Raw genomic sequence first — 23,219 nt, forward strand, 5'->3', positions numbered from 1 at the left:
TGATTTTATAATTATCTTCAAAATTATAACGAATTGATTGGATATTGTTTACATAAATTTGGTAAAAAGAAATATATTATTAGAATCATTTCACGTATTTGTTTATAAATTTCTACAATTTTCACTAATTCTAAATCGAATTTTTGCATTCATACTTATTATTTATCTTTTCTTTCTATTACATGGACAACCTTAAGGTAGTTTTTGTTTGGTCGGATAGGTTATTAATATTAGTGAGAAATTATACAATAATTTTGATATATAAATTTAAAAATAAATAGAAAAAAAAAGAAAAAAAGACTCTAATAGAAATTGAACCTGCAAGTTGATGTTTAAGAAACAAACTCTATCCATTGAGCTAGATGTGACACACATTAAAATTTTAATAATTTACTAATATATAATTATTGAAATAGACGATAACACAAAAAATTTGTTACTATAAGTGTCTCAAATATAATAATATAACTAATAAAAGATGCACACGCGTTATGTTGTATGTGTTATTATTATTATTAATTTGATCAAATAATATTAAACAATTAACACAAAATTATTTTTAATTTAAAAAAGTCCGATTTAAAAAGGAATTTTTGTTTTTTTTTTCTATGTAAAATATGGAGTGATTTAAGAATGTTTTTAGTAGGGTAAGAAGATTAATTATGAAATTAAATATTTTGGTGTCCTCTAAGTGTCACACTTAATAATATAGTATAGATAATACAAATGTAAATAGTATAAATATATAATAGATGACAAAAATTTGTGCGAGACGCACTTACGAGTCGTATTTTGTGAGACGAATATCTTATTCAGACAATCCATGAAAAATATTACTTTTTATGCTAAGAATATTATTTTTTATTGTGAATATCGGTAATACTGACCCATCTCAGATAAAGATTCGTGAAACCGTCATACAAGAAATCTATTCATAATAGATATTATAGATATATTGACGTAATAATTAAATTTGTATATTCTGAAAATATTATAGTCGAATCATACACGATGCGCGAACAGATTTTTAGAATTTACTTTAAATATACTTATGAGTAACAATCCAAATTAATTTTGCTTATTGTCTCTTTCATCCCTCCCGAAACACACAACCCGTGTGATAAATTCCCACAATTTGAAAATAATAATTCTTAATTTGAGATTTGTTTGCCCCGACTCCGGTGGATAGGTCCGGCGCTGTTGTTTGTTTCTTTCTCCCCGTCGGCGCTTGGTGAAATGCATATCACACTATAAAACCTGTATACGTGGTACGCTCGGGCTCATCTATCTGCTTTTTTAAGGTTATGTTCTGTTTCGAAGTTAATTGATAATACGAGTCCGTGATCTTTATGTCAAATTTTCTAGCTGGGTTTAGTTCTATAGTTCAAAGGGAACTTCTTTGTCGAATTGGTTTAATCGTAGATGAATTGCTACTTGTTGAGGGTGTTTGCTTTTAAAATTTATGTTTGAACTGTGATGATGACAGGTAGAGAGTACACGATTTGAGTGTTTTCTTGCAATAAAATCTTGAGAAGACACTTTTATGATGGACCATCCACAATTGTCCTCTGGCGTAGGTGAGGACAATTTTGGGATTCCTGATGATTTGCGGTGTAAGAGGTCCGATGGGAAACAATGGAGATGCACTGCCATGTCCATGCCTGATAAGACAGTTTGCGAAAAGCATTACATCCAGGCAAAGAAGAGGGCAGCAAATTCTGCAATACGTGCGAGTATGAAGAAAACTAAGAGGAAATTTGTTGGTGGAAGTGATGTCAACGTGGAAAGCAAGAGTGGCGTTATGGATCTACCGCTCAGTGCACAATTTGGGGACCATTCTGGCTCGGCCTCTGGTACGAAGAAAAAGGATAAATTACTAAAAGGGCAGGTTAATTATTCACCTGAAATACGCTCGGGAAGGAGCTTTTCAGCTCGAAGTTCTCTAAGGTCAACCGATGACCTTGACGGATCAGAGTATGAGAAAAGTCCAAGGTCTTGTAGAACACCGCCAACATCTGCTGTGGATTCATCCAAAAGCAGATCACAAAAGACAATTGAGGTTAGTCCTACAATGGTGAGTGATGTGGTCGATACTGCGCAAAATCAAATCATTCTACTTTCCCTGTGTTTCTCTAGTCTGTCCTACCTTCCAAAACTTTTTAGAACTTGATTGGAAGTTTTTTTTTCCACCGTATGGAGGTTGTGATTGAGGTTTAGACACAATTACATACAACAGTTGTTCAGTTCCTACCACTAGTTTCTTAAGTAGAATGCTTCTTTGTCATTTGTAAATTCTATCGAGGGGCACTTTTCATTTCAGGGGACTTCTGATGGAAGCTTGGAATCTTCTGATGATACTAGGGGACAACCTTGCCATCAATGTCGTCGTAGTGACAGGGAAATGATTTGGTGCCTTAAATGTGATAGAAGAGGATATTGTGTTTGTTGCATCTCTACTTGGTGAGACAATTATAATTTTCGAAGGATTTGTTTCTCGTTTCCCCCCTACATGTGACCCATTATTTGTCAGGTATCCTGGCATCCCAGTGGAGGAGATTCAAAGGGTTTGTCCTGCATGTCGTGGTACATGCAGTTGTAGGGTTTGCTTACGAGGGGATAATCTGATTAAGGTTTCATATTTTCCCTAAGCAGTTTGTCCTAGGATCTTTAATAATTTGCAACTTGTTCAAGATGTATTATGAATTTCCTAACATTTTTTTATATATGTTCTGGGAAGACGAGGATACGCAAAATACCAGCCAAAAAAAAATTGCAGTACCTCTACTGTCTTTTATCTGCAGTGCTTCCGATAGTGAAGAAGATCCATTCTGAACAGTGTTCTGAGGTACATCTGGAAAAAAGACTTCGAGGTATGTTGCATTTGAATCTTAGTAGTATATTGAGGCTGATCCGGGGATTGCATCTTCCATGTTGGTAATTATTTTTTATCACAATTGCAGGAAACGGAATAGACCTTGTCAGGACTAAAATAAGTGCCGATGAGCAGATGTGTTGGTAAGTGTATGAAGATTATCATACTGAAAATGTTTTATTCTTCTATCAGTTTTCTTCTCCCTGGTGAGTGGGGAATGCTAATGGCATATTTATGGTCATAAATGTGTTTTCGCTTCTTTCTGTATGCTTATGTTGAGCCGATTAAATTTCTTTTGATAGAATAAAATATGATTTGTGAATCTTTGTAACACCTGTTTTTCAGTAATTCCTGCAGGATGCCCATCATTGATTATCATCGACACTGCATAAAGTGCTCATACGATCTGTGCCTTAACTGCTGCAAGGATATTAGAAAAGCATCTGACCCTTCGGAAAAGTTGGAAATGAATGACATTACCGGTGAAAGTGATGATCAATTTGAAGTAATGATATCTGGGCACATAAAGTTAGCAGATGTTAAGCTAAATTTGTTTAGAAGGTATCCTGATTGGAAAGCTAATGCTGATGGCAGCATTTCGTGCCCTAAAAAGGAATATGGGGGTTGTGGGTCCTACCTTTTAACTTTAAAGCGCATCTTTAAGATGAATTGGGTTGCAAAACTTGTAAAAAATGTTGAAGAAATGGTCGATGGTTGCAAGGTACGTAATTCTGATAGCCTGGAGAAAACTGGATTTGACCTCAGGCAATGCCAGGCTGCTAATAGAGAGAAAGATGATAATCTTTTGTATCATCCATCTTCACAAGATATTAAAAATGAAGGGATTGGAGACTTCAGAATGCACTGGAACAAGGGGAAACCTGTTATCATTAAAGAGATTTGTGATACATCTGCAATGTCCAGCTGGGATCCTCTGGTCATATGGGAAGGAATTAAAAAGATGAACGAAGAGAAAACTAAAGATGCCGACATAGTTGTGAAAGCTGTTGATTACTTTGATTGGACTGAGGTATATTGGAAATTGGAATTAACTTACTTAATTTTGTTGGTATCTAGTGTCGTGCTTAATCTTTTATCCTCAAATTTGATGCTGCTCTGCCACTCTCTAAAACCTGCATTTTAATTGTTTTGCTACGCGAATTGCAGATTAATGTTGAACTTGGGGAGTTTATGAAGGGATACTTTGATGGTAGAATTAATGAAAACGGTCTGCCACAGTTGTTAAAATTGAAGGATTGGCCTTCTCCAAGTGCTTCAGAAGAGTTTCTGTTGTGCCATAGATCTGACTTCATCAGTAAACTTCCCTTGCTCGAGTTCATCCATTCCAAGTGGGGTCTCCTAAATGTTGCTGCAAAATTGCCTCATTATTCCTTGCAGAATGATGTGGGTCCTAGGATATCTATTACTTATGGGATACGCGAAGAGATTGGTCAGGGTGATTCGACAGATAATCTTCATCTTAATATGCGTGACATGGTGAGAGACGAGTTTCTTATCTCTGCAATCTTTCTAGCTAATGGCGCTGTATAATTGTGTAATTTCTTGTTCTGCGCTATTTTTTCGACCGACCCATTGCACATGTTCATGAGTTAAGGCCTTAAGGAATCCTAAAGGATGAGAATAGTGGATAGAAGGACAGAGGTTAGAGCTTTTTTTGTTTTGCCCTTATTCTCATCTGAAATTCCCGCCGAGGAATTCATCATACCCTGCCTTTTTCTTCTCAGATTCTTTTTAATTTACATCCAACTGCCATGTCGAAGATATTTAGAGGACTAAGCTCTTCCCTTCTGTGATCAGGTATTCCTTTTGGTTCATACTAGTGAAGTGGACTTACTAGGTATGCCTACCAAGAATGAGACAATGCAAACGTCTGGAGGAATATCTGCTGACAAAAAATCATGTAGTAACCCTGATATTCACTTGAAATTATCACCTGGTGGAGAGGATGGTCCTGTCACAAGTGTTCATCCAACTGATACAGTGGAAAGGGATGGCCACGAAACCAACAGAAGTTTCCTTGACAAAGAGACAGCTGTCAATTACGTGGAGAATAGAGCTGGAGAAAACAGTTCTCACAAGTCTCAAGTTGGAGGTTTATGGGATGTGTTCCACCGAAAGGATGTACCGCTACTGATTGAGTATATAAGAAGTCACTGGAAGGAACTTGGGAGGACGGACGATATCATTAATGATAATGTGATTTATTTTTCTTAGTTTAGCAACTTAAAGTTGATCCCAAAGATCATATGATTGTCTTTGTTGCTAATGTACTCTTTTACTTTAGGTATCCCGGTCTCTTTATGATGGGGTAATATATTTGAATAGGTATCACAGAAGACAGCTGAAAGAAGAATTTGGTAGGTGGCAAGTTTTTATGATTATGGCTTGTTTATAACTGTTGCAGACTATAGAGTTGCTTGGGCGACTGGTTTTTTGCTACGTATACGGTCGTGCCAAATGTTCTTGTCTTGAATTCATCTTTTACTCCATAATGAACAATATTTTGCATGTCTAAAATGTATTGGTAGTTTGCTACTATAGAGAGTTGTATTTTTTTTGTTAAATTAGTTTTACTCTTTTCTCAGGAGTGGAGCCTTGGTCATTTGAACATCGTATAGGTGAAGCTATCTTCATCCCTGCTGGATGTCCTTTCCAAGCAAGGCATATTCAAGTGAGTCACAGATTTTATCCTTCTGTTAGCATGTTTGGCTAGCCATTTACGTGTTTGCTCGAGCTGAAAAGATATCAGTCATATTAGTCCCAAATGGTTCTCATCTTATTCCATCCTTAAGATTAAAGATGTGATTATACTTTAAGTGAATATGTCCTTAATATATAACAGTTTCTTCAAGGAGCCTTATCTCGATATCTCTCTCTGGCCTGCTTGGTTCTTTAACTAACATGGTATCTTGGATCCGCTTTGATCCTTAGTAGCATTTTAGCATGAATTTGGGGAGTAAAGTTTTTGGGGATTCTGTTGTGTATATCACTAGGGAGCAACTTGTATAAATCTGATTGTCGAGGCACTTTTTTCATATAGTTAAGGATCTGAAGATTTTTTGAAAGTTTAAATGTAAACCAAGCTTGTTTGTTTCAATCGTGCAATTTCCAGTCCTCAGTTCAGTTGGGCCTCGATTTTCTCTCTCCTGAAAGTCTACCAGAGGCTGTAAGATTGTCTGAAGAAATTCGAGGTCTTCCAAATGACCATGAAGCAAAACTTCAAATATTGGAGGTCAGGCTTATTCTCGTTTTCTTCACCACCTATCCCATGGGTCGCTTAGTTGTCAGTCTTTATTGTTTTGTTGAAGTAATCTGGACCATATAATCATTTCAGGTGGGAAAAATATCGTCATATGCAGCAAGTTCAGCCATCAGAGAAGTTCAGAAGATAGTTCTTGATTCAAAGTAAGCATTCCTTGAGATGCAACCTTGTTATCATTTCAAACTACGATAGCTATAGAAGGTACAGCAAAGGATTCATAGGTTAATGGGGTCTTTTTGTGTGTGTATTTTTGCTGCAGGCTCGGCCCGGAACTTGGTTTTGAGGATCCTAATCTAACCTCATTGGTATCTAAACATTTGGAAAGCATGGTTAAACAAAGACAGGTCACTTGTTCTTGACCACCTTTTAACATGTACATGGAATAGGTGGAAATATTTCCCAAATTTCTTCTTGGCAAAACTGCACCAAATTGCTTTTTCCAAATTTTCCATGTTTATTTTAGCCCGTGAACACGCTAAGTTGGATATATAGAATAATTATTGTTTATGTATACAGATGTTAATTTTTTTGTTAGGAAAATGTATTCTCTTGGTTTTCACATATTTCAATCTAAAGCTGCTTTAGAAGAAATTAATGAAGGAAATGCATTTCTAATGGAGTTTTGCAAAGGCATAAATTAAAATTGACTTCAACTCGAAAGTTGGAGCATAATCATTTGACTACCAATCAAGTTGTATCCAACGTGAGAAATTTAAGAACCAAAAACCAACAAACAAGTAATAAAATAAATAATCATTTCAACCTTTTAAAATGGAAATAGATGTATCACGATTTATAATTGAATTTTGTACGTGCGTAAAGAAATCTAGATTATTTTTACTTTTATTCATGAAAAATTGGATAACCAACACTTTTAACCAAGTAAAGGTTGATTTGGTCTACTAGGGGGTTTATAGCTTGAATCAAGTCACAAAAATCAAATGCAAATAAATTAAAATTTAATGCCACAAATTTAGCCAATATTTTTTTCATTTTCAAACAAAAAACGTCAATTCCTAATTTTAATTTTCAATATCATCTTTTAGATGTTGGAATTCTCCGGTGTCCAAATATTATTCATATATAATGTTCGGACCTTATATCATATATAAAGTTTATTAGATGAATTAGTGTCATGATTATTTTTCTCAATCCCCAAATTACATTTTTTTAACGGAAAAATAACTTTATGTAAATTTTTTTTAAAAAAACTTATTTAAAATAAACAAATTTTAAATTTAGTGTCTTGAATAGGATTGACAATTTTCCACATAGATAGGAATCTCGGAAAAACCTAAAATGAGGTGGGTTTGGAGACTAATTTTTGTGTTTCGGGTTCGGGGATATTCTCTAAATAATTCAGGGACCTCAAACCGCCTCGATAATAATAATATTAATAACATTAATAATAATAATAAGTTCATATTCGGGGATTCCCCGAACCCGCTCATACCTTCGCAACATTACTATTTTTGAAGTTGCCAAGTCATTTAGTTTTTCTTGTAACATATTTGATCGGAATCCGAATTAAACTTGGAGCAACTTCAACTTTAAAAAACTCATTTGGACATTTACAATTTTTTATGGATCACAAAATTTATGCAATCAAGTGTCGGAAAATCGCATGAAACGAATTTATAAACAGAGAAATCGAATGGTAACGACCGTGATATCGCCGTATAATATATAGTAGATGAATTTTTTTTTGGCGATAACTCACGAGAGAGATGTATTTTAGATTAAAAAAGATACTTTTGATGTATATCCATATTTCCCTTAATTAGCTTTGCCTCAAAATGTCGGCCGTTTTCGAGAGTAACATCAGTGACCTTCCAAGCCGTGTGTTGGAAGAAGCAGCTGTTTGAACTGCTCCCCACGAGAATTTGCAGAAACTTTTCGTTCTTGGAGATCTGATTCCACTCTCTACAACCTTTCTGATGGAAATTTCTCGGCTTTTCACAAGAACATGAAAATCCAGTACAGCCCAGGTATGAAACTTTTCGACATTGGTATAGTACGTTACATTTGGCGCTCGTTTTTTAATTTTTTTACTGATCAATTATGGTGATATGTTAAAATTAAAACTCAATATCAAAAGCTAAACATGGTAAGATTGAGATTTGAACTTAATATAATTCAAAATTTAAAGTCTAAGAATGAACAACTGGAGCGTGAAATTTACAAGATATCATCAGATGATTTATAAGATAGTCAAACATATAACGGTGAGTCGTAACTCTGATATAATGTAAAGATTGAGACTTGAACTTAACTCAACATAAAAGTTAGTTTAAGGAAGATGAATGTTCAAGTTCATACATACAATTCTCAACGATTTATTTCAGCCGACGCAAGACATTTAATACACCTTCTTCACACTTAAGAATAAATAATTAAAATGTGAAATTTATAAAATATATGACAGTTTAATACATAATAGTGAGTCTTGACACTATATCATGTTAAGGTACATGGGATATTTAAAATGAGACGAGATATCCTGCCTGTTTTGGGGGGTTAGGGGCTTTCGAGACAAGCTACGGAAGCCATTGTTATAGTGGAAGCCTACAAGGTATTGCCGGATCGTGCTCTCATTCTGTTTTATTGCAAAGACTCGACTCTTTTTCTTGCCAGGGTTTGTGTCGTCTCCAAATATTTGTTCGAGATCAACAACTAATTGTCGTGATTCAAATATCATTTCAATGAAGTCACCATTATACAGGACTGCAAAATATCATCTCTTCGACAAACAGGGACAAAGAAAAGTCCCAAAATTTTATACAAATCATACAAACGATATATATATATATCGTTTGTATGATTTGTATAAAATTTTGGGACTTTTATTTGTCATATATATATATATATATATATATATGGTCATGAAGCTCAGAACAACAGAAGACACGAAAGAATGCAGCAGAACAGAAAAATGGTAACCCTGTTCAAAGATTTATCAGCTTGTATCTCTTGCCTTCTTGACCGTGCGCTGTTGCTCCCAACAGAGTGATACGAGTTTGGATACGTATATAAACTTTGCGAATTGCCAAATACTCTTGCATAGACCATTTCCCCAAACATACCCACCGAGTCAGAATGAAAGGTTGATGAAGAATCTGGTATATTCCGCTCATTCTGATGTGAAGGGAGGTGCTGTATGCCACTGGCCGATGGCCTAGGAGGGATGGTGTCGGCTTCTTGTTCAGGTTTGGAAAAAGATAGTCCCCTGCCGTATAAAGGGATCATGGTTTTCTCAGAAATTTCGGCCTTGCAAACTGGGCACTGAGTGAGCTCATTTGGGGGGAGCGACACGCTCTGGGAATCAAACCATTTGTATATGCAGGGCCAGCAGTAGAGGTGGCCACATAGCGTCACCACTGGATCACGAGCAAAATCCAAGCATATGCTGCAATCGAAACAAGCAGAAATATTTTCAGGTCTCCATTCTTGCACAAAGTACTGCTGAAACGCCATTAGAGGAATTTTCGTACTTCTTTATAGCTTGGGATCCTTTAGACTCTGCAAAGAAAAGAATCTGTTGTCAGGACGAATTTCTTCAGGTAGATACATATGTATGGAACTACTGCGTATTATGCAAGAGATGAAGTACTAAAAACCGGTCAAATTCAATACAGAGAGGTCTTTTGTGATTCTAATTGGACGGCTACAACCTACATGGTGGAAAACTTCAAATTTTCAACTTAGCAGGAAATTTATTCGCGGAAAATTGTTTTATTGGAATAACGATGATTGTCAAAGGTGATAAAATTACATCATATAGAAATAAACTTAATTTTTGAAATAAAATAACATAAGATAAATCTTTGCATCTCAATAACAAATCTTTCAGACATAACAACTTCCATGGTAAATCAATGGAAATTTTCTTGGATAATCCCGAACAAGTACCCACACATTATTCACACATTCAGCGTGATTCGTATCCAACATAAACCACAGAGAAACCAAATTTCCTACGTCGACCTAATTGATTGGCCAGCTGATGCACAACTCTGCTCGGAGCTTATGATCCAGAGTACAGCAGTAAAAGAATTTGACAGTGATGCGCGCGCACACAAAACACTCCTTTTGTTCAAACTACAGATCGTTACCAGTACTTTCCCAAAAAAAATCATCCAAGCAACAAAGAGACGATAAACCCCGAAATTCTTTTGATAAATTTACATTTAAAAAAACAACCCAAGAGGCAAGAACACAATCAAGAAGCAAAACTTCCGATCGCTAAAATTAAAGATTGAGAAAAAGATGGAGATCAAATTTAAAAATCAGAATTAATAATCAGATAGAACACAACCAGCAGCTCGATTTGGTACCTCAAGCGCAAAGGTTGAAGGTAGAGAATTTGTTAGATCAAACAATGATTCTCGCATGAGCATTAAATAAATGCGCATTATTATTTATTATAATAAATGCGTATTATTTATTTATTTTTGATAAAAACTCATGTAAGACGATCTTATTGATCATATTTTGGGGGTCATCTATAAAAAAATATTATTTTTTATGTTAAAAATATTACTTTTTATTGTGAATATTGATAGAATTGACCCGTTTCAAAGATAAAAATTGATGAGTTCGTTGCAAAAAAAAACATCCTCTTTATTTTTTAGTTTTTGAAAGGAAATGCGCATTGTTTATTAAAACGTTTACAACACGACAAGTAAAAAAAAACATTATTAGATGTTGGCAGCCGAAAACACAGTAGAAAATCATTATAATATACATATATATTAACAGCCAAAAACACACACGATATACATAATAAATTACATTAAAAAATTTATTAAATCATCTCATAATTCAATTTTATAAAACATATCTTTACTCAATCTAATCTATCAAAAACAGTATTTTTTATGTCAAAAATATTATTTTTGACTCTAATTATTTACCGAGTTAAAATGTCACCGTCTCACGAGAGAGCTAATCAATAAATTAATATGAGACATCGTCTCACTATATATAACTAGTCAATAAATATGATTTTTTTTCTTTAATTTCACAAAAATAATTCTAATATATGTAATATTGGATTTGTTACTTTATATGTAGTGCCTACAATATATTAAAATTATTATTATTAAATGTAATTAATGATTTATTGGTGTGTGTAAATATTTAATGAAATGAATAAATCGTGTTCTTTATATTGGTTTATGCGTGTAAAATGTTTTTATAAAAAGATGATATTGTATGAAATATAATAATTAAAGTAAAGATGGTTGCGTAATAATAACATTCAAAAGGAGAAAGAAAAAAGAGAAATAAATGAGCAACGAAATCAACATGGGCCGGCTCCTGAGAAATAATTTTTCTTCTAGATCCGAAATAGTTCCAAGTTATTCTAGAAGAAGGCAACGAATGTGCGCGATGTGGCAGATGCAACCCACAAAGTAAACACATGCGTTTGACTCCCCCGATCCAGTCATTATCTTTTTTCCTAGTTTGTTTCAGTCATCTGATTATTATATTATTACTACTATTGCAAATCCAAAATTTTCTTATTTGAAAGAGTATCACGGATTTTTACATGTGATACGGATCAATTCTACCGATATTCACAATAAAAAGTAATGCTCTTAACATAAAAAGTAATACTTTTGTATTATAAAATACGACACATAAGATCGTCACACATGACTTGTTATCATTAATATATGCAATATATTCACTACCATTTATACGAAAACACAAAACCCAAAAAAAATGGATGAGTTAGTTAGACCGTACATATATCACACAAGGATCATGGATTAGGATAAGCTACAACCCACCGTAGACTCAACATAGATACGGCCTTGTGCGTGATTCTGCTGTATTTTTTTTAAAAAAAAAATTATTTGAATTGTAAATAATTTTGTGTAATTAGCTTGATTAACATTATGAATAAAGTAATATTATAATTTTGAAAATTATTGTTTTAATTTTTAGAGCTTGCCGTGGGATATATATTTTTCAGAACGATAAAATTTTAATATATAATACAAGAAAACTAAAAAATTAATATTTTTTTTGAAAAAGAAAAAGAATGTTATTAAATATCTTCCTCAATCCAATTGGGCTAAAAAATGAAGGTTCGACCCAAATTTAAGTTGGACTAACTCGTTTTTACTTTTGGCAGTCGGCCCACCCCGACAGATTTACAAATTACACCGCAGCATCGATGTTGCGGGGGAAGAATCAGAGCCTAGAAGACTCGCACTGTCAGCAGAAAAGGAGATCTCCAAACGAGTGATGGAGTCGATTAATCTGAAACGAAAGCGAGTCATAGTCGACGATGATTTTGATGCCGCTATCTCCAAGTTGGCTTCCGTTTTCCGATTATTATTGTCGTGTTCTAACAAATTCCATAAGATGATGTAGTTTTAAGTGAAAATCCAGTGACATCAAAGGAATTTTGAGTGCTCTTCGGCATATCAAAGAGAAGGTGCAAAAGGATGATCAGAAGACGAACGAGGAGACAATTTCAAGGCAAGACTCTGCATTTCTCTTTAGATCTAAATATTTATGCATGTTTCTGCATCGATTTTGTCATATGATCAGAATGTGTTGAATCTTATTACGAAGTTGTTGATCTTTATAGTTCCTTGTTAGCTATTTTTTTAAATCTCAGATTTAGGCGTATTTGGATCTCTGTACATGTAGAAGAATGTTCGAGAACTATCGTGATTTCTAAATTTCTGTAGTTAATAGTGGGAGTAAATGTAATTTATCTTTGCAAATATAACATCAATCAGGTTGATAACGTAGAAACGTTTACCAGGTCCTTTCCATCATGTGTTCTTCAGAAATCTCACCGATAAAGGAACCTTGTTATACTTATTTACCCTGAATGCATATGCAAGTTATCAGAATCACAGTATGTTAGTTCACAGGAATATGTATGCATATCAAACAATTTTAGGGCAACATAAGCAGAATTATATGAATTCAAATAATTTATTCACTGTTGTAACTGTAGAAGAGTGTGCATGCAATGCAAAGAGAAAAAGAAGGTCAAATTCATGTTCATGACTTTTGTTTTCTCATTTTCTTTCTTAACATAAATAACTTCCAATCAGAATTGTGTTCTATAATAGAAATAAACCCGCTTCACAATGAGTGATCATGTTCCTATGCATTCACAGGATTGATGAAAATATGAAATGCTGGGTCACCTTGGCTATAAGAAATTCCAAAATTTCAAGCCAGGTCATGACCTTATATGTGATTTTCCTGACAGTGTGTCTTCAGAGATCAAGTCAAGTTTGGATGAATTGAAATCAAAGCTTGAGAAAGAAAGGTGATAGCACTTTAATTATCTGACTCTTGCCTGTCATTAACTTTGGGTCACTTCTTCAACCATGACTTGCTTTGACAGGCAGAACTTTGCAAAGACACTCAACAAGAACTCAAAAGAGGTAACACACACAGAGAAATGAAAGGGACTTTTCTGAGTATTTCAAGATCATTTCATTTTCCACGCTTCAGTTTAAATGCATGTATTTCTTGGATCCCTGCAGTGTGAGAATCTACTGAAGAAGGAGACAACCAAGTTTCAAGAAATTTTTGAGTAGTTCTGCAAGGAGAAAGCTATGCATCTGCAGGCCTTGAAAGGTACTTCCTATGCGTATTATTCATTCATCTCTGACCATATAAAGAGTACCTGATTTGCATTATACTTGGGTATCGACAGAGGTGATCTCCAAGTATGAAGAAGAGAAGGAAAGATCATTCAAACGATACGAACAACTAAGTGAGAGATCTTCTATAATGTTCTATTTGGTATTTCCTACTATTATAACATATGCATCAGGAGAAATTAAAATAAGATTACATTTTCGCGATTGAATAATCTCGGCAAAGAAAGAGAAGAATATGTTAAATCAACTTGAGAAATCAAGCCCTGCAAGAATATGTCAACTGGAGGAGTCACTGAAGAAGAAGAAGCAGGTGACATATATTAATCCTTTTGCTTTGTCGTCAATATCCATATATGAAAATAAAAAAATAACAAGAATTACTTCGACATGTTTCACGTGTATAATAATGTAACGGCGCTGCCATTGTTATGGTAACTTGTCACGATCAATTGTTCATGAATGATTTGTAACTCGCTGTAGGACGAAGTTTAATTGAACGTCTGTTATTTTGCAGGATGATAAAAATTCAGCATTCATTCTAAGGAAGACTCTGGGCTCTTTTCTGGGAAATGCTTCAGACGAGGACTTCCCTCCTGATGACTGAAAGTTGCTCTTCCGATCATTTGTCTGTCCTTTTCAAATGTCGCACTTCCACTGATGCTTTTAAAACAAGACACCTTGTGAATTTCCCGAATTTCTTTAAACTAGTTATTTTGAGACAAGATTAAGTTTTTTTATTCTTTCCTCGAACAAGTTTCATAGTCAAACCAGAAACTTTATTTCTCTCTTCATGTTCCATTTCAAAAAAAGGGTGATGCATTTACAAATTCTAAACTACGGGACACGAACAATTTGCCCTGCTACGTATTCAATCGGTAAGTTTAATTTTTGATACACGTGTATGTAAATTTTGGGTAATATGAATTTTAAATTTTAGTCACTTCTCCTGGTCTTTGAACAAGACCAATGCATACATGCTGATCTCCATACACACTGACAAAGATAAAGGAGGCAAAAAAAAAAAAAAGAGTTAGGTCCCATCCTAAGTTCTCAACCGGTGAGCAGTTGAACTGCCAAGACAACACTCAAAACGGTTTTTTTTTTTTTAAATACGAAGAGTTGCAAGAATGTCGTAATATTACGTGAGCACTAACTCTATGAAAATGCCCCAAACCAAATCTTAATCAATTGCAATGTTTTCAAGTTTAATTTCTACAACTTACATCATATTAAATGTTTTTTTAAGAAGATATCAAGTTCTTTAAAAGCAAAATTCAACTAGACATCAAATGAGTAGTGATGCATCTAGATTTCTTTGATGAAGATTAGCAATTTATTTTTTTTTAAAAATATAATATGAAATAAAAACTTTCTTACAAATCGAAAAATATAATTTGAACTCGGGTCTTGGCTTCACGTTTGAGCTCTATTTTGCACACCCATTATCAAGGTCAAACATTTGTACACTTGTGCTGTTGTGCAAGTCAAACTCCAAAAATCATAAGAATAAATAACAAGATCACATTTTTATTTTTCTATATTATATAGTATCATTAATATTATCTGTCTTTTTCATTAGGTTACCAAGAATATAAGTGCCCCATCCAAGATTTTCAAGAAAACAAATTCCACCTCCCAACTTATCAGCCTTTCCTAACACTCAATTTTCTACCTTAATCCTAACCCTCTTTGCCAAAAAAAAAAATCAACTTTAAATATCTTTGTACACTTCAAGTTTCAGTTAAAAAACATTATTGTCGATGGGTTTAGATTATAGAGGCAGGATTCCCATGTTTGTGCTGAGGCTGTTGGCCTTGGCCGCCACAGTTTCTGCAACATTGATCATGGTCACAAGCCATGACTCGGCTGAATTTTTTACCATCAAATTCGAAGCCAGTTACAAGAAATCTCCGGCTTTCAAGTAAGTTCATTTCACTGGAACATTTTTAAATCTATTTTATAACATATATATATTCGTTAATGAACGTATGGCTCCTTGTATCTTTGTTTGGACTGGGAACGGATTTTGTATCAGATTATTTAAAAATGGACGTGTGATCGTAACAGTATTTGATTGTGCAGCTATTTTGTTATAATGAATGCAATAGCAAGTGGCTACACCTTTGTACTATCATTTCTCCCAGTTAAGACTTCTTACGGCCACTTGGTCTTTCTTCTCGATTTGGTAAGCTTTCTTTGTTAATCCTTTTTTTTATATAATACTCGTGGAATAAAAGGGAAAAAGTTCTATTTTGTGATTGTAAAAATGTATATGCTTCGAAAAGTTTTATTCGTGCGTATTTTCCTTGAAGGTTATGACATTGTTGCTTGATTCTAGCATATCGGCAAGCTTGGCTACAGGCCAAGTGGGAAAGAATGGAAATAGTAATGCGGGTTGGCTACCAATTTGCGGCCAAGTTCCTAAATTTTGTGACCATGTTACAGCTGCTCTTATTGCTGGTTTTGTGGCTTCTATTGTTTATTTTATCATACTTGTTTACTCTCTTCATAATCTCATTAATTTATTCACTCTCAAGTCTTAGATTCGAACACTGTTTTATTTTAATCATCCATATTTCCTTTTGTCTGTCATGGATTTGTTGTGTCTATGATCCTACTGATTTTGGGATTTGATAGCTGCTTTTTATTGGTGTAGGGTTCTGTTTTTTAGTAGTTTTCCGAAATTTGCTTGGAGTCTCAGTTTAGATTTTGAATTTTTTTATTAATCTTCGTGGCTTTATGTATATCGTTCTGAGTTGCTAATTAATTCATTGGTGGTGTTTAATTAGATTTATTAATTTAAAATATTCGAAAAAATGAGCATATCTTTAAGCGTCCTAAATCCGAAATTATGCTTTAACCCTCTAAACCAAAATCCTGGTAAAGTCTTGATATTGGTTCTGCGAATAACCTGCTTTTTTATTCCTTCCCGAAGAAAGCGAGTGTTAAATGGACGCCAAGTACCCTGTTGCAGAAGATCTTGGCGGGTAAGGTGGTTGGTTACTCTTTTTTCTACGACGCTGTAGAAGCACGGTAAGTGCAAAAAGCCTCTTCTCCCCTTCCAACATGAAAGAGTCCGTCTGCCTTACTTGTCTCAAATAAGGCGTGCAAGCCTGCTCTTTTAAAGAGCAGGTGTTTGCAAGTTGGGAATATATCCTCTATATATAATACTGAATTGAGTTGAGAGTTTAAGCAGCACATATATGATATTGATAACGAAAAATATTTAATTTTTTCAATTACAAATTAGATTAAATTCCCAACTCATTACTGGGATGAATTTGCAGTGCATGTATGTCTGCGTGCATGTATGCATATGTCTATGTTACCACAATAATTTATAGTTACCATGATATATCAAAATGAATAATGTTGAGAAAAACAGTCATCAACTAAAAATAAAAACTCACATATTCTGCGACGTCTGATAAAACAAGCTGATGTACAGATTTTTATTCCAAGCCATCATTTTCGACGAACACTCATCGACAATACTGCAAGCCTTCTTCGGTTTCTTACAAATCAACACACAAACACAGATCACACTTAAAACTATTCTTCACACATTATTCTACATTATTCAAAGCTCCAAAATGTTGTACACCTCATGTTACATACATGTATAATTTTTTTTCTAGATATATGAACAAGAAGTATAGCATATAGTTGGAACAAAAGATCATAACAGAGCCACACAGAAACTGATATTATACACATACATTGCTAGAGAATGCTTCCACAAGCTTAGGATAGAGCTTGCCCAGCATAATCTTGAAACCAGTGGAGCTTCCTTTCTGATTTTCTTGTTTAGTTTCCCTGCTGCTGAATGGATAACCTACTGGAGCTCCTTCCATATATGCGTTACAAGCCAATAAAATGCTGCTGCTGCGTTGACTGAAATGTTCCTTGACAAGTCCCTCAAAATGCTGTTCAAAATTTCGACAGAACTAAGTTCGAGATTCAAGAATTCATACATAAGACTCGACTTGAAAGATTAATATACCTTAGGTGGCTTGCGTAGTATGTATAGCATGGATGTGCAGCTGACAAGAAAAGCATTTTCGTTATAGTTAAGGGAGTTCTTTTCACCCTCGGCTTTCCCTATCTGAGAATCATAACCCGCTTCGTTGAAATAAGGCTTTTCATTAAGCACCAGGGCCTGGAGAGAAAGGAGGACTTGAAGTATTGTGGAGGATGCTGGATTCCAAATTTCGGTATCTGATCCATTCCATGTGTTGAGAAGACTCAAACAAACTTTTCCCGACTCATATAAGTTGGGATTGATCCGAAGTCCACCAGAGTTATAGTGCACCATCTGCATAAATATGGAGTTTATAAATAGTGCTACTTCACTCAAATGTATACAACTAATTTTTTTTGCTTACGGGTGGTTCATTGGGATATTGTGGAGGTAGGTGGACATCGAAAAAGAATAATCCATCGTGATATGGAGTCCCAGCACTCCCAACGACTGCAGCTCTAAGCAAGTCTATTCGATCCTCGTACACACGTGCATAAACCGTTTCTGTCAAGAACATAGAGAAGCCATATTTAACTGTTTCTCGGTTTCTTGGATGATAGGAGAACGGATTTTCCAAACAATTTAACATTAAGAATATGTCATCAGATATGTAAGGCCGTAAAAATGTGGTACTTCTCACCTGGAAGATTTTTTTCAAGAATGTTCCATTCTTGGTGAACCTTCTTCAGCCAACCTCTTTTCATCTGTACGTCAGAACAAATAAAAATTAACCTAGAGTTGGACAAGAGGAGCTAGTTTTATCAACTTATATTTCTTTCTTTTACCTGTGAACACTGAAGGTCCGTCCCAGATGCATTGACAAAGTGGTGTTCCAAGCAACCACTTACAATATCAAACTGCTTGAAAGGTATTGGATGCTTGCTGCAAGATGGTGATGTGGTATCACCACTTGATTCTTTACTTTCTTCTGAAGTAATTGATTGACGTGTCTCCGAGTCACCTATCAGAAGTTGGCCACCGACGTGCATATTGCAAAGTTCCAAGGCATCCTCCCCCTTGAGTTTCCCATGATTTCTGGCATCCGTAGATGTGCATCTATACGCGCCAACTAATGCTGTACTTAGAGACTGAAATAGGCTTGAAGTGATGCTAGTGTAAACACTAAGAGCAGCTTCAGAAAAGGAGATTGAGCCCGAGTCCTTTGAATTGTCGCGATCCAAACCTAGCATATCCTGGCAGGTATGTTTACCTTTAGCTCTTAAAAATATCTAACAAAGCTATAGCACAATGAACAGATCCAGTAAACTAGTATTTTTTTGAAATTTTATGCATAATTTTTCTAAACCATAAATTTTTCCATCATCTAATCTAAGCCCTTCTCCTAAACTGCTGAATCCGTGCCTGTCAGAGATTACGAGGATCATCACAGGCCATCTTTGCCCAACTGCAAGTGATTGATTCTTTTACACTTTTCGCGAGAGTAGCAGGTATTAACTGCTACAAGTTTTACGTTCTTGAAAGTGTAAGATAGTACAAATTCATGCAACATACATAAAGGGAGAGAGTATCTTGGTGCTACCTTTAGTTTTTGGCCTAATGACTTCTTGTCCTTCACTTGAATAACCTCATTAGGTTGCAGAACATTTTCACTGCTGTGCATAGGAGTAGAAGTCGTGCCTTCACACTTGTCGACCTGATAGATCTCATATGGTGCAACCTGTTATGATGTTGAATATTGAATTAGTACTTCAAGAAAAGTACAGATAGGAGTTTTTAAATTTAATACCGAAGCTGCAGAATTTTAATAACGAAGTACCCAGAATGCATACCTTACTTATGGTACCTGTAGCCCATTTTACTTCAATTTCTCCATTTCTTAAATCAAGTATAATCCCAATGCGAGATAAGAAAATATTTCTGAGATATTCAGACTGATCGCCGCCATTTTCAAGGTCAGAGTTTGTCAACGAACTGCAATCTGTGACACCACCAACACACCCATCCTTCCTAAAAACTGCATCCCCTATACTATACGAATGATCTGGATGCTCAATCAATTCGTAAGCACTCACAATCTCTTCCACATGTATTTTGTCATCAAAAGTTTCATTCACAGAGGACTTGCACCATTTCACCTTTACCATTCGTTCTTTACAATCCACACATCTGACAATACCTAATTTTTTGTTTTCACGAGCCTGCAAATTGTCAACTGTTCCCTTTTCCAGCACAAATGAATCTGGCAAAAAATCATGGACATCGAGAATATTGACTGGGCGTAGTGTACATGAATCAAGTCCTAGTGATTGGCTGCTATCCTGCCACTGTACATCAACCATAGTGTTTGTCTTCACAATAACAACAGTCTTACTTTCACTTGCTGTTTCAGGTTTCTTATTTCCTTCAACCAGCTGAGACGTGTATAAGCTTGGCAAACTCTGCTCATTTGGAAGAACACACCAATCACCAAGTTGCCAATTTCCATAGGGAAAACATGGGAAAAACGATAAATCTCTTGAATTTTGCAAACAAGGGGGAGCGGGCCATTTCTCACCGTTTATGCCAACACAATCAAGCCAATCAACATACACTAACCCAGCATCAACTTTGCAGACGGTTCCTAGATCTCCTTTACCCCTTCTGTCACCACACAACCAATTAGTCGACTTAGATAAAGAAGACTCGACCTGAACTCTTTGTCCGGGATAGAAAGGATACTGGGGATCTTCAACCAAATCTGAAGATAAGGAAATAATCCTCTCTGGGCCATTGGCGGATAATTGTCTCTTTCTACCATCGTCAAATAAGACAGTCACGCTGTCAGCTATCTTTTCAACTTTTCCGAGCCACATTCCACAAACCACGAAGTCGTTAACTGAAATGAGACGTATTTTCTGGAGTTTCTCAGAACTGATATTCTGAATTTTGTATCCACAAATGCTCTCCAAATCCACGACCATGTCCACATTGATGACCTTTCCCATTTGCGCTGATGGGTCTGATGCCATGCAAACTATGTCCCCATGCAGGTATCGGTGTTCAAACAAGAGAAAATCATCAATCTTTTCGATGGTTTCCTCAAGACTTGAAAATATAGAACGGGCCTGCCCTCCATATAAGGATTCAAGGTCGTCATGATCATCAGAACTGCTGGTTTCGCTGTGGCTATCAAAATCACTGAGCAGAGAATCCATGGTACTGTTTCTTGATAGACAGATGCTGTAGTCCACGAAAGATAATATCAACAATAGACAGATTTTTTCAGGTTACCTCTACGGTTTATCTCTGCTTGTAATCCAACTATATAGAGTTTCTCCAGTTATGGAGAAAAAATGCCAAAGGAGATTTGCCCACGAAAGGAATCAAAGGAAGTCTATTCAAAACTCTGGTTCCCAATGGAGATTGTACAAAAAGTTCCACCAATAGATACGGCCAAATTAATAAAAGAAATCCCAATTCAGCAATCAAAACAGTTGGAGTTCAATCTCATGAGTACTGGAAATTTCTTGCTGCCCTCCTCAACTGTTGATGCAAACTGGCACGGCCTAGCTGGAGTTACTATTGGAAGATAATATATGTAGTTCAATGGCTTGAAAGAAAGTTCTGGTTCTTTCTGAAGCCAAGTAAAATTTGCCAAAGGAGATTTGCCCGAGTGTAGTCAATTTTCAGTTAGCTCCACTTTACGCCAAAGAAGTGAAATTTGCCTCTCAAACAAGTGAAAGTTCAGGTTACATCAATTAAGCAATGGACAATAACAGAAATCTGGTTTTATTGTCTGCAGCATTACACTGAATATCTTGGCTTTTTCACATGGCGAGCTATGCATAAACATGAAACCTGCATGTGCACAACATAATAAAATAGATAATGTAAGCAGAGAACCACTCAATGTACTTCCAATCTACGCAATTTTCGCTTTACTCTCAACAAACAACCCATTAAGTACTAAAGCTAATAACTTGGACATCAGAACAAGAGTAAAATAAAAATCTATGAATGAAAGTAATGAGCATCACTGTAATGAATTGACTGAAAGATGACGAGGGGCTTCTTTGGAATTCTCTCTATTATTACGATCGAGTACCGAAACAGAAGATCAATTATTTCACACGAAGCCAATACAATTGACATGAATAAAAGTCTCACAACTATCTATCAAAAGGGTATCATAGTCCAAATAAAATCCTTCACAAGTTTCATTATCCTGTCTGTATATTGAATAGTACTAAAAAATAACACATGACATATTAATAATGAATACATGAACATCAGGATCTTTACGTTCCATCCAAGACGAAAATCATCATATAAAACATGAAAAAATGACATTCCAAAGAAAATAACAACAAAAGATAATAAAAAATTAATGTGAAATGAAAATAAAAATAAAACTCAAGATGACAAAAAAGCTTACCCGTTTATAGTTTTACTGAAGGTTACTGAAGGAAACACTTAACCCAAAAGAAGAACACTACCAAATGTAACCAGACAGCACTAAATCAGAAACCTCCTCCTCCAAAAGCTGTCAGAATCCAATAAAATGGAACACTGACCACCGCCAAGTTAATTTTCTCCCACTTTGTTCAGTTCTTTAGCATCCCGCAAATTCTTGGCCAGAGTCCACAGCAAAAAGGGAAGAAAAAGACAGATGATGAATAAATGGTTTCGACGTAAGAAGAAAAATAAAAAGAAAAAGCTCGAGGGAATTTAGAGAGGCCAACAAGAGACCCTCCAAATTCCCTCCATCAGTCCATTTTTGCAGTTCTCAAACATGGCAAAAGATGATTCTTTTTCCTATATTCTTGAAGGAAAAAAAGCAATACTCCACTTCTTTATTTCTTCCGTGTGTTGTGATCATCTCAGTGTGTTGCGTAACGGTTGTTCGGGAACCGGTAATTAATCCATAGGGATCTTATCGAATACAAGGAATATACCATAGAATGTTTTAATTTTTGTTATATTATATCGTATAAAATCGAATAGTAAATTTGTTTTAAATCTTCAAACCTCTTCAATCATTGTCTCGAAAATTATATATTTGTACTTCCTTATTAAAAAAAAGTTTTTTCATTCCATAGATCTATATGTTTTTCTCGATTAAAAATCGCTACAAATATGATATTAATATATGATATTTGATTAACTTTCAAAAATAATATTAAAATTTGATTAATGAGTAATCAAACTTGTATGGCAAATTTTAATATTAATGACATATTTGTCTTTTCGCATAAATTTATTACAAAACATTGAAATATGATGCTAATGTATGATATTGAGTATCGATTGTTTTAGATCTGATATTGATATATGATTTTTTTAGTACTCAAATATATATAACAAATGTTGATAATAATAAAATTTTCCAATTTTATATTTAAAGTCTTATCTTTTGTATTAGATCTAAAACAATAGTATACTTTTAATGAGACAGTCTCA

The 23,219-nt window shown here is 34.9% G+C and overlaps 4 protein-coding genes and 1 pseudogene across 9 annotated transcripts; 3 read left to right on the top strand and 2 right to left on the bottom strand.

The window, feature by feature from the left end:
• Window positions 1-1,073: 1,073 nt before the first annotated feature.
• Window positions 1,074-6,714, top strand: LOC142542637 (E3 ubiquitin-protein ligase JMJ24-like). Of its 4 annotated transcripts, none has more exons than XM_075649380.1 (14): window positions 1,074-1,301; window positions 1,487-2,074; window positions 2,321-2,460; window positions 2,531-2,630; window positions 2,738-2,870; window positions 2,961-3,015; window positions 3,218-3,902; window positions 4,040-4,369; window positions 4,691-5,089; window positions 5,178-5,250; window positions 5,479-5,564; window positions 6,006-6,125; window positions 6,228-6,298; window positions 6,415-6,714. In XM_075649380.1, the coding sequence occupies exons 2-14, from the start codon at window positions 1,544-1,546 to the stop codon at window positions 6,512-6,514; spliced, it is 2,823 nt and encodes a 940-aa protein (XP_075505495.1). In that variant the 5' UTR covers window positions 1,074-1,301; window positions 1,487-1,543; the 3' UTR covers window positions 6,515-6,714. The 4 variants fall into 4 exon arrangements, with proteins under 4 accessions (XP_075505495.1, XP_075505494.1, XP_075505496.1 ...); XM_075649379.1 differs by having other exon boundaries at window positions 1,074-1,268; XM_075649381.1 differs by having other exon boundaries at window positions 1,074-1,268; window positions 3,230-3,902.
• Window positions 6,715-8,999: 2,285 nt separating this feature from the next.
• LOC142542639 (E3 ubiquitin-protein ligase RMA1H1-like) lies at window positions 9,000-10,566 on the bottom strand. 3 transcript variants are annotated; one of them, XM_075649384.1, is made up of 2 exons: window positions 10,471-10,494; window positions 9,000-9,674 (listed from the first exon to the last, which is right to left on the bottom strand). In XM_075649384.1, exon 2 carries the CDS (start codon window positions 9,627-9,629, stop codon window positions 9,045-9,047), a length of 585 nt encoding a protein of 194 aa, XP_075505499.1. In that variant the 5' UTR covers window positions 9,630-9,674; window positions 10,471-10,494; the 3' UTR covers window positions 9,000-9,044. The 3 variants fall into 3 exon arrangements, with proteins under 3 accessions (XP_075505499.1, XP_075505501.1, XP_075505498.1); XM_075649386.1 differs by lacking the exon at window positions 10,471-10,494 and adding an exon at window positions 10,069-10,464; XM_075649383.1 differs by having other exon boundaries at window positions 9,001-9,674; window positions 10,490-10,566.
• Window positions 10,567-12,306: 1,740 nt separating this feature from the next.
• LOC142541462 (uncharacterized) lies at window positions 12,307-14,607 on the top strand (annotated as a pseudogene).
• A 518-nt stretch (window positions 14,608-15,125) lies between these two features.
• Window positions 15,126-16,512, top strand: LOC142541463 (CASP-like protein 1C1). Its single transcript, XM_075647996.1, has 3 exons — window positions 15,126-15,719; window positions 15,881-15,983; window positions 16,111-16,512. The coding sequence occupies exons 1-3, from the start codon at window positions 15,559-15,561 to the stop codon at window positions 16,339-16,341; spliced, it is 495 nt and encodes a 164-aa protein (XP_075504111.1). The 5' UTR covers window positions 15,126-15,558; the 3' UTR covers window positions 16,342-16,512.
• A 679-nt stretch (window positions 16,513-17,191) lies between these two features.
• On the bottom strand, window positions 17,192-22,695 carry LOC142542640 (putative ubiquitin-conjugating enzyme E2 24). Its single transcript, XM_075649387.1, has 8 exons — window positions 22,195-22,695; window positions 19,610-21,617; window positions 19,360-19,497; window positions 18,605-19,012; window positions 18,460-18,523; window positions 18,184-18,323; window positions 17,802-18,113; window positions 17,192-17,724 (listed from the first exon to the last, which is right to left on the bottom strand). Exons 2-8 carry the CDS (start codon window positions 20,972-20,974, stop codon window positions 17,506-17,508), a joined length of 2,646 nt encoding a protein of 881 aa, XP_075505502.1. The 5' UTR covers window positions 20,975-21,617; window positions 22,195-22,695; the 3' UTR covers window positions 17,192-17,505.
• Window positions 22,696-23,219: the final 524 nt, after the last annotated feature.

This window comes from Primulina tabacum, chromosome 4, assembly GCF_025594145.1.
Source record: "Primulina tabacum isolate GXHZ01 chromosome 4, ASM2559414v2, whole genome shotgun sequence".
NCBI classification, from domain to species: domain Eukaryota; kingdom Viridiplantae; phylum Streptophyta; class Magnoliopsida; order Lamiales; family Gesneriaceae; genus Primulina; species Primulina tabacum.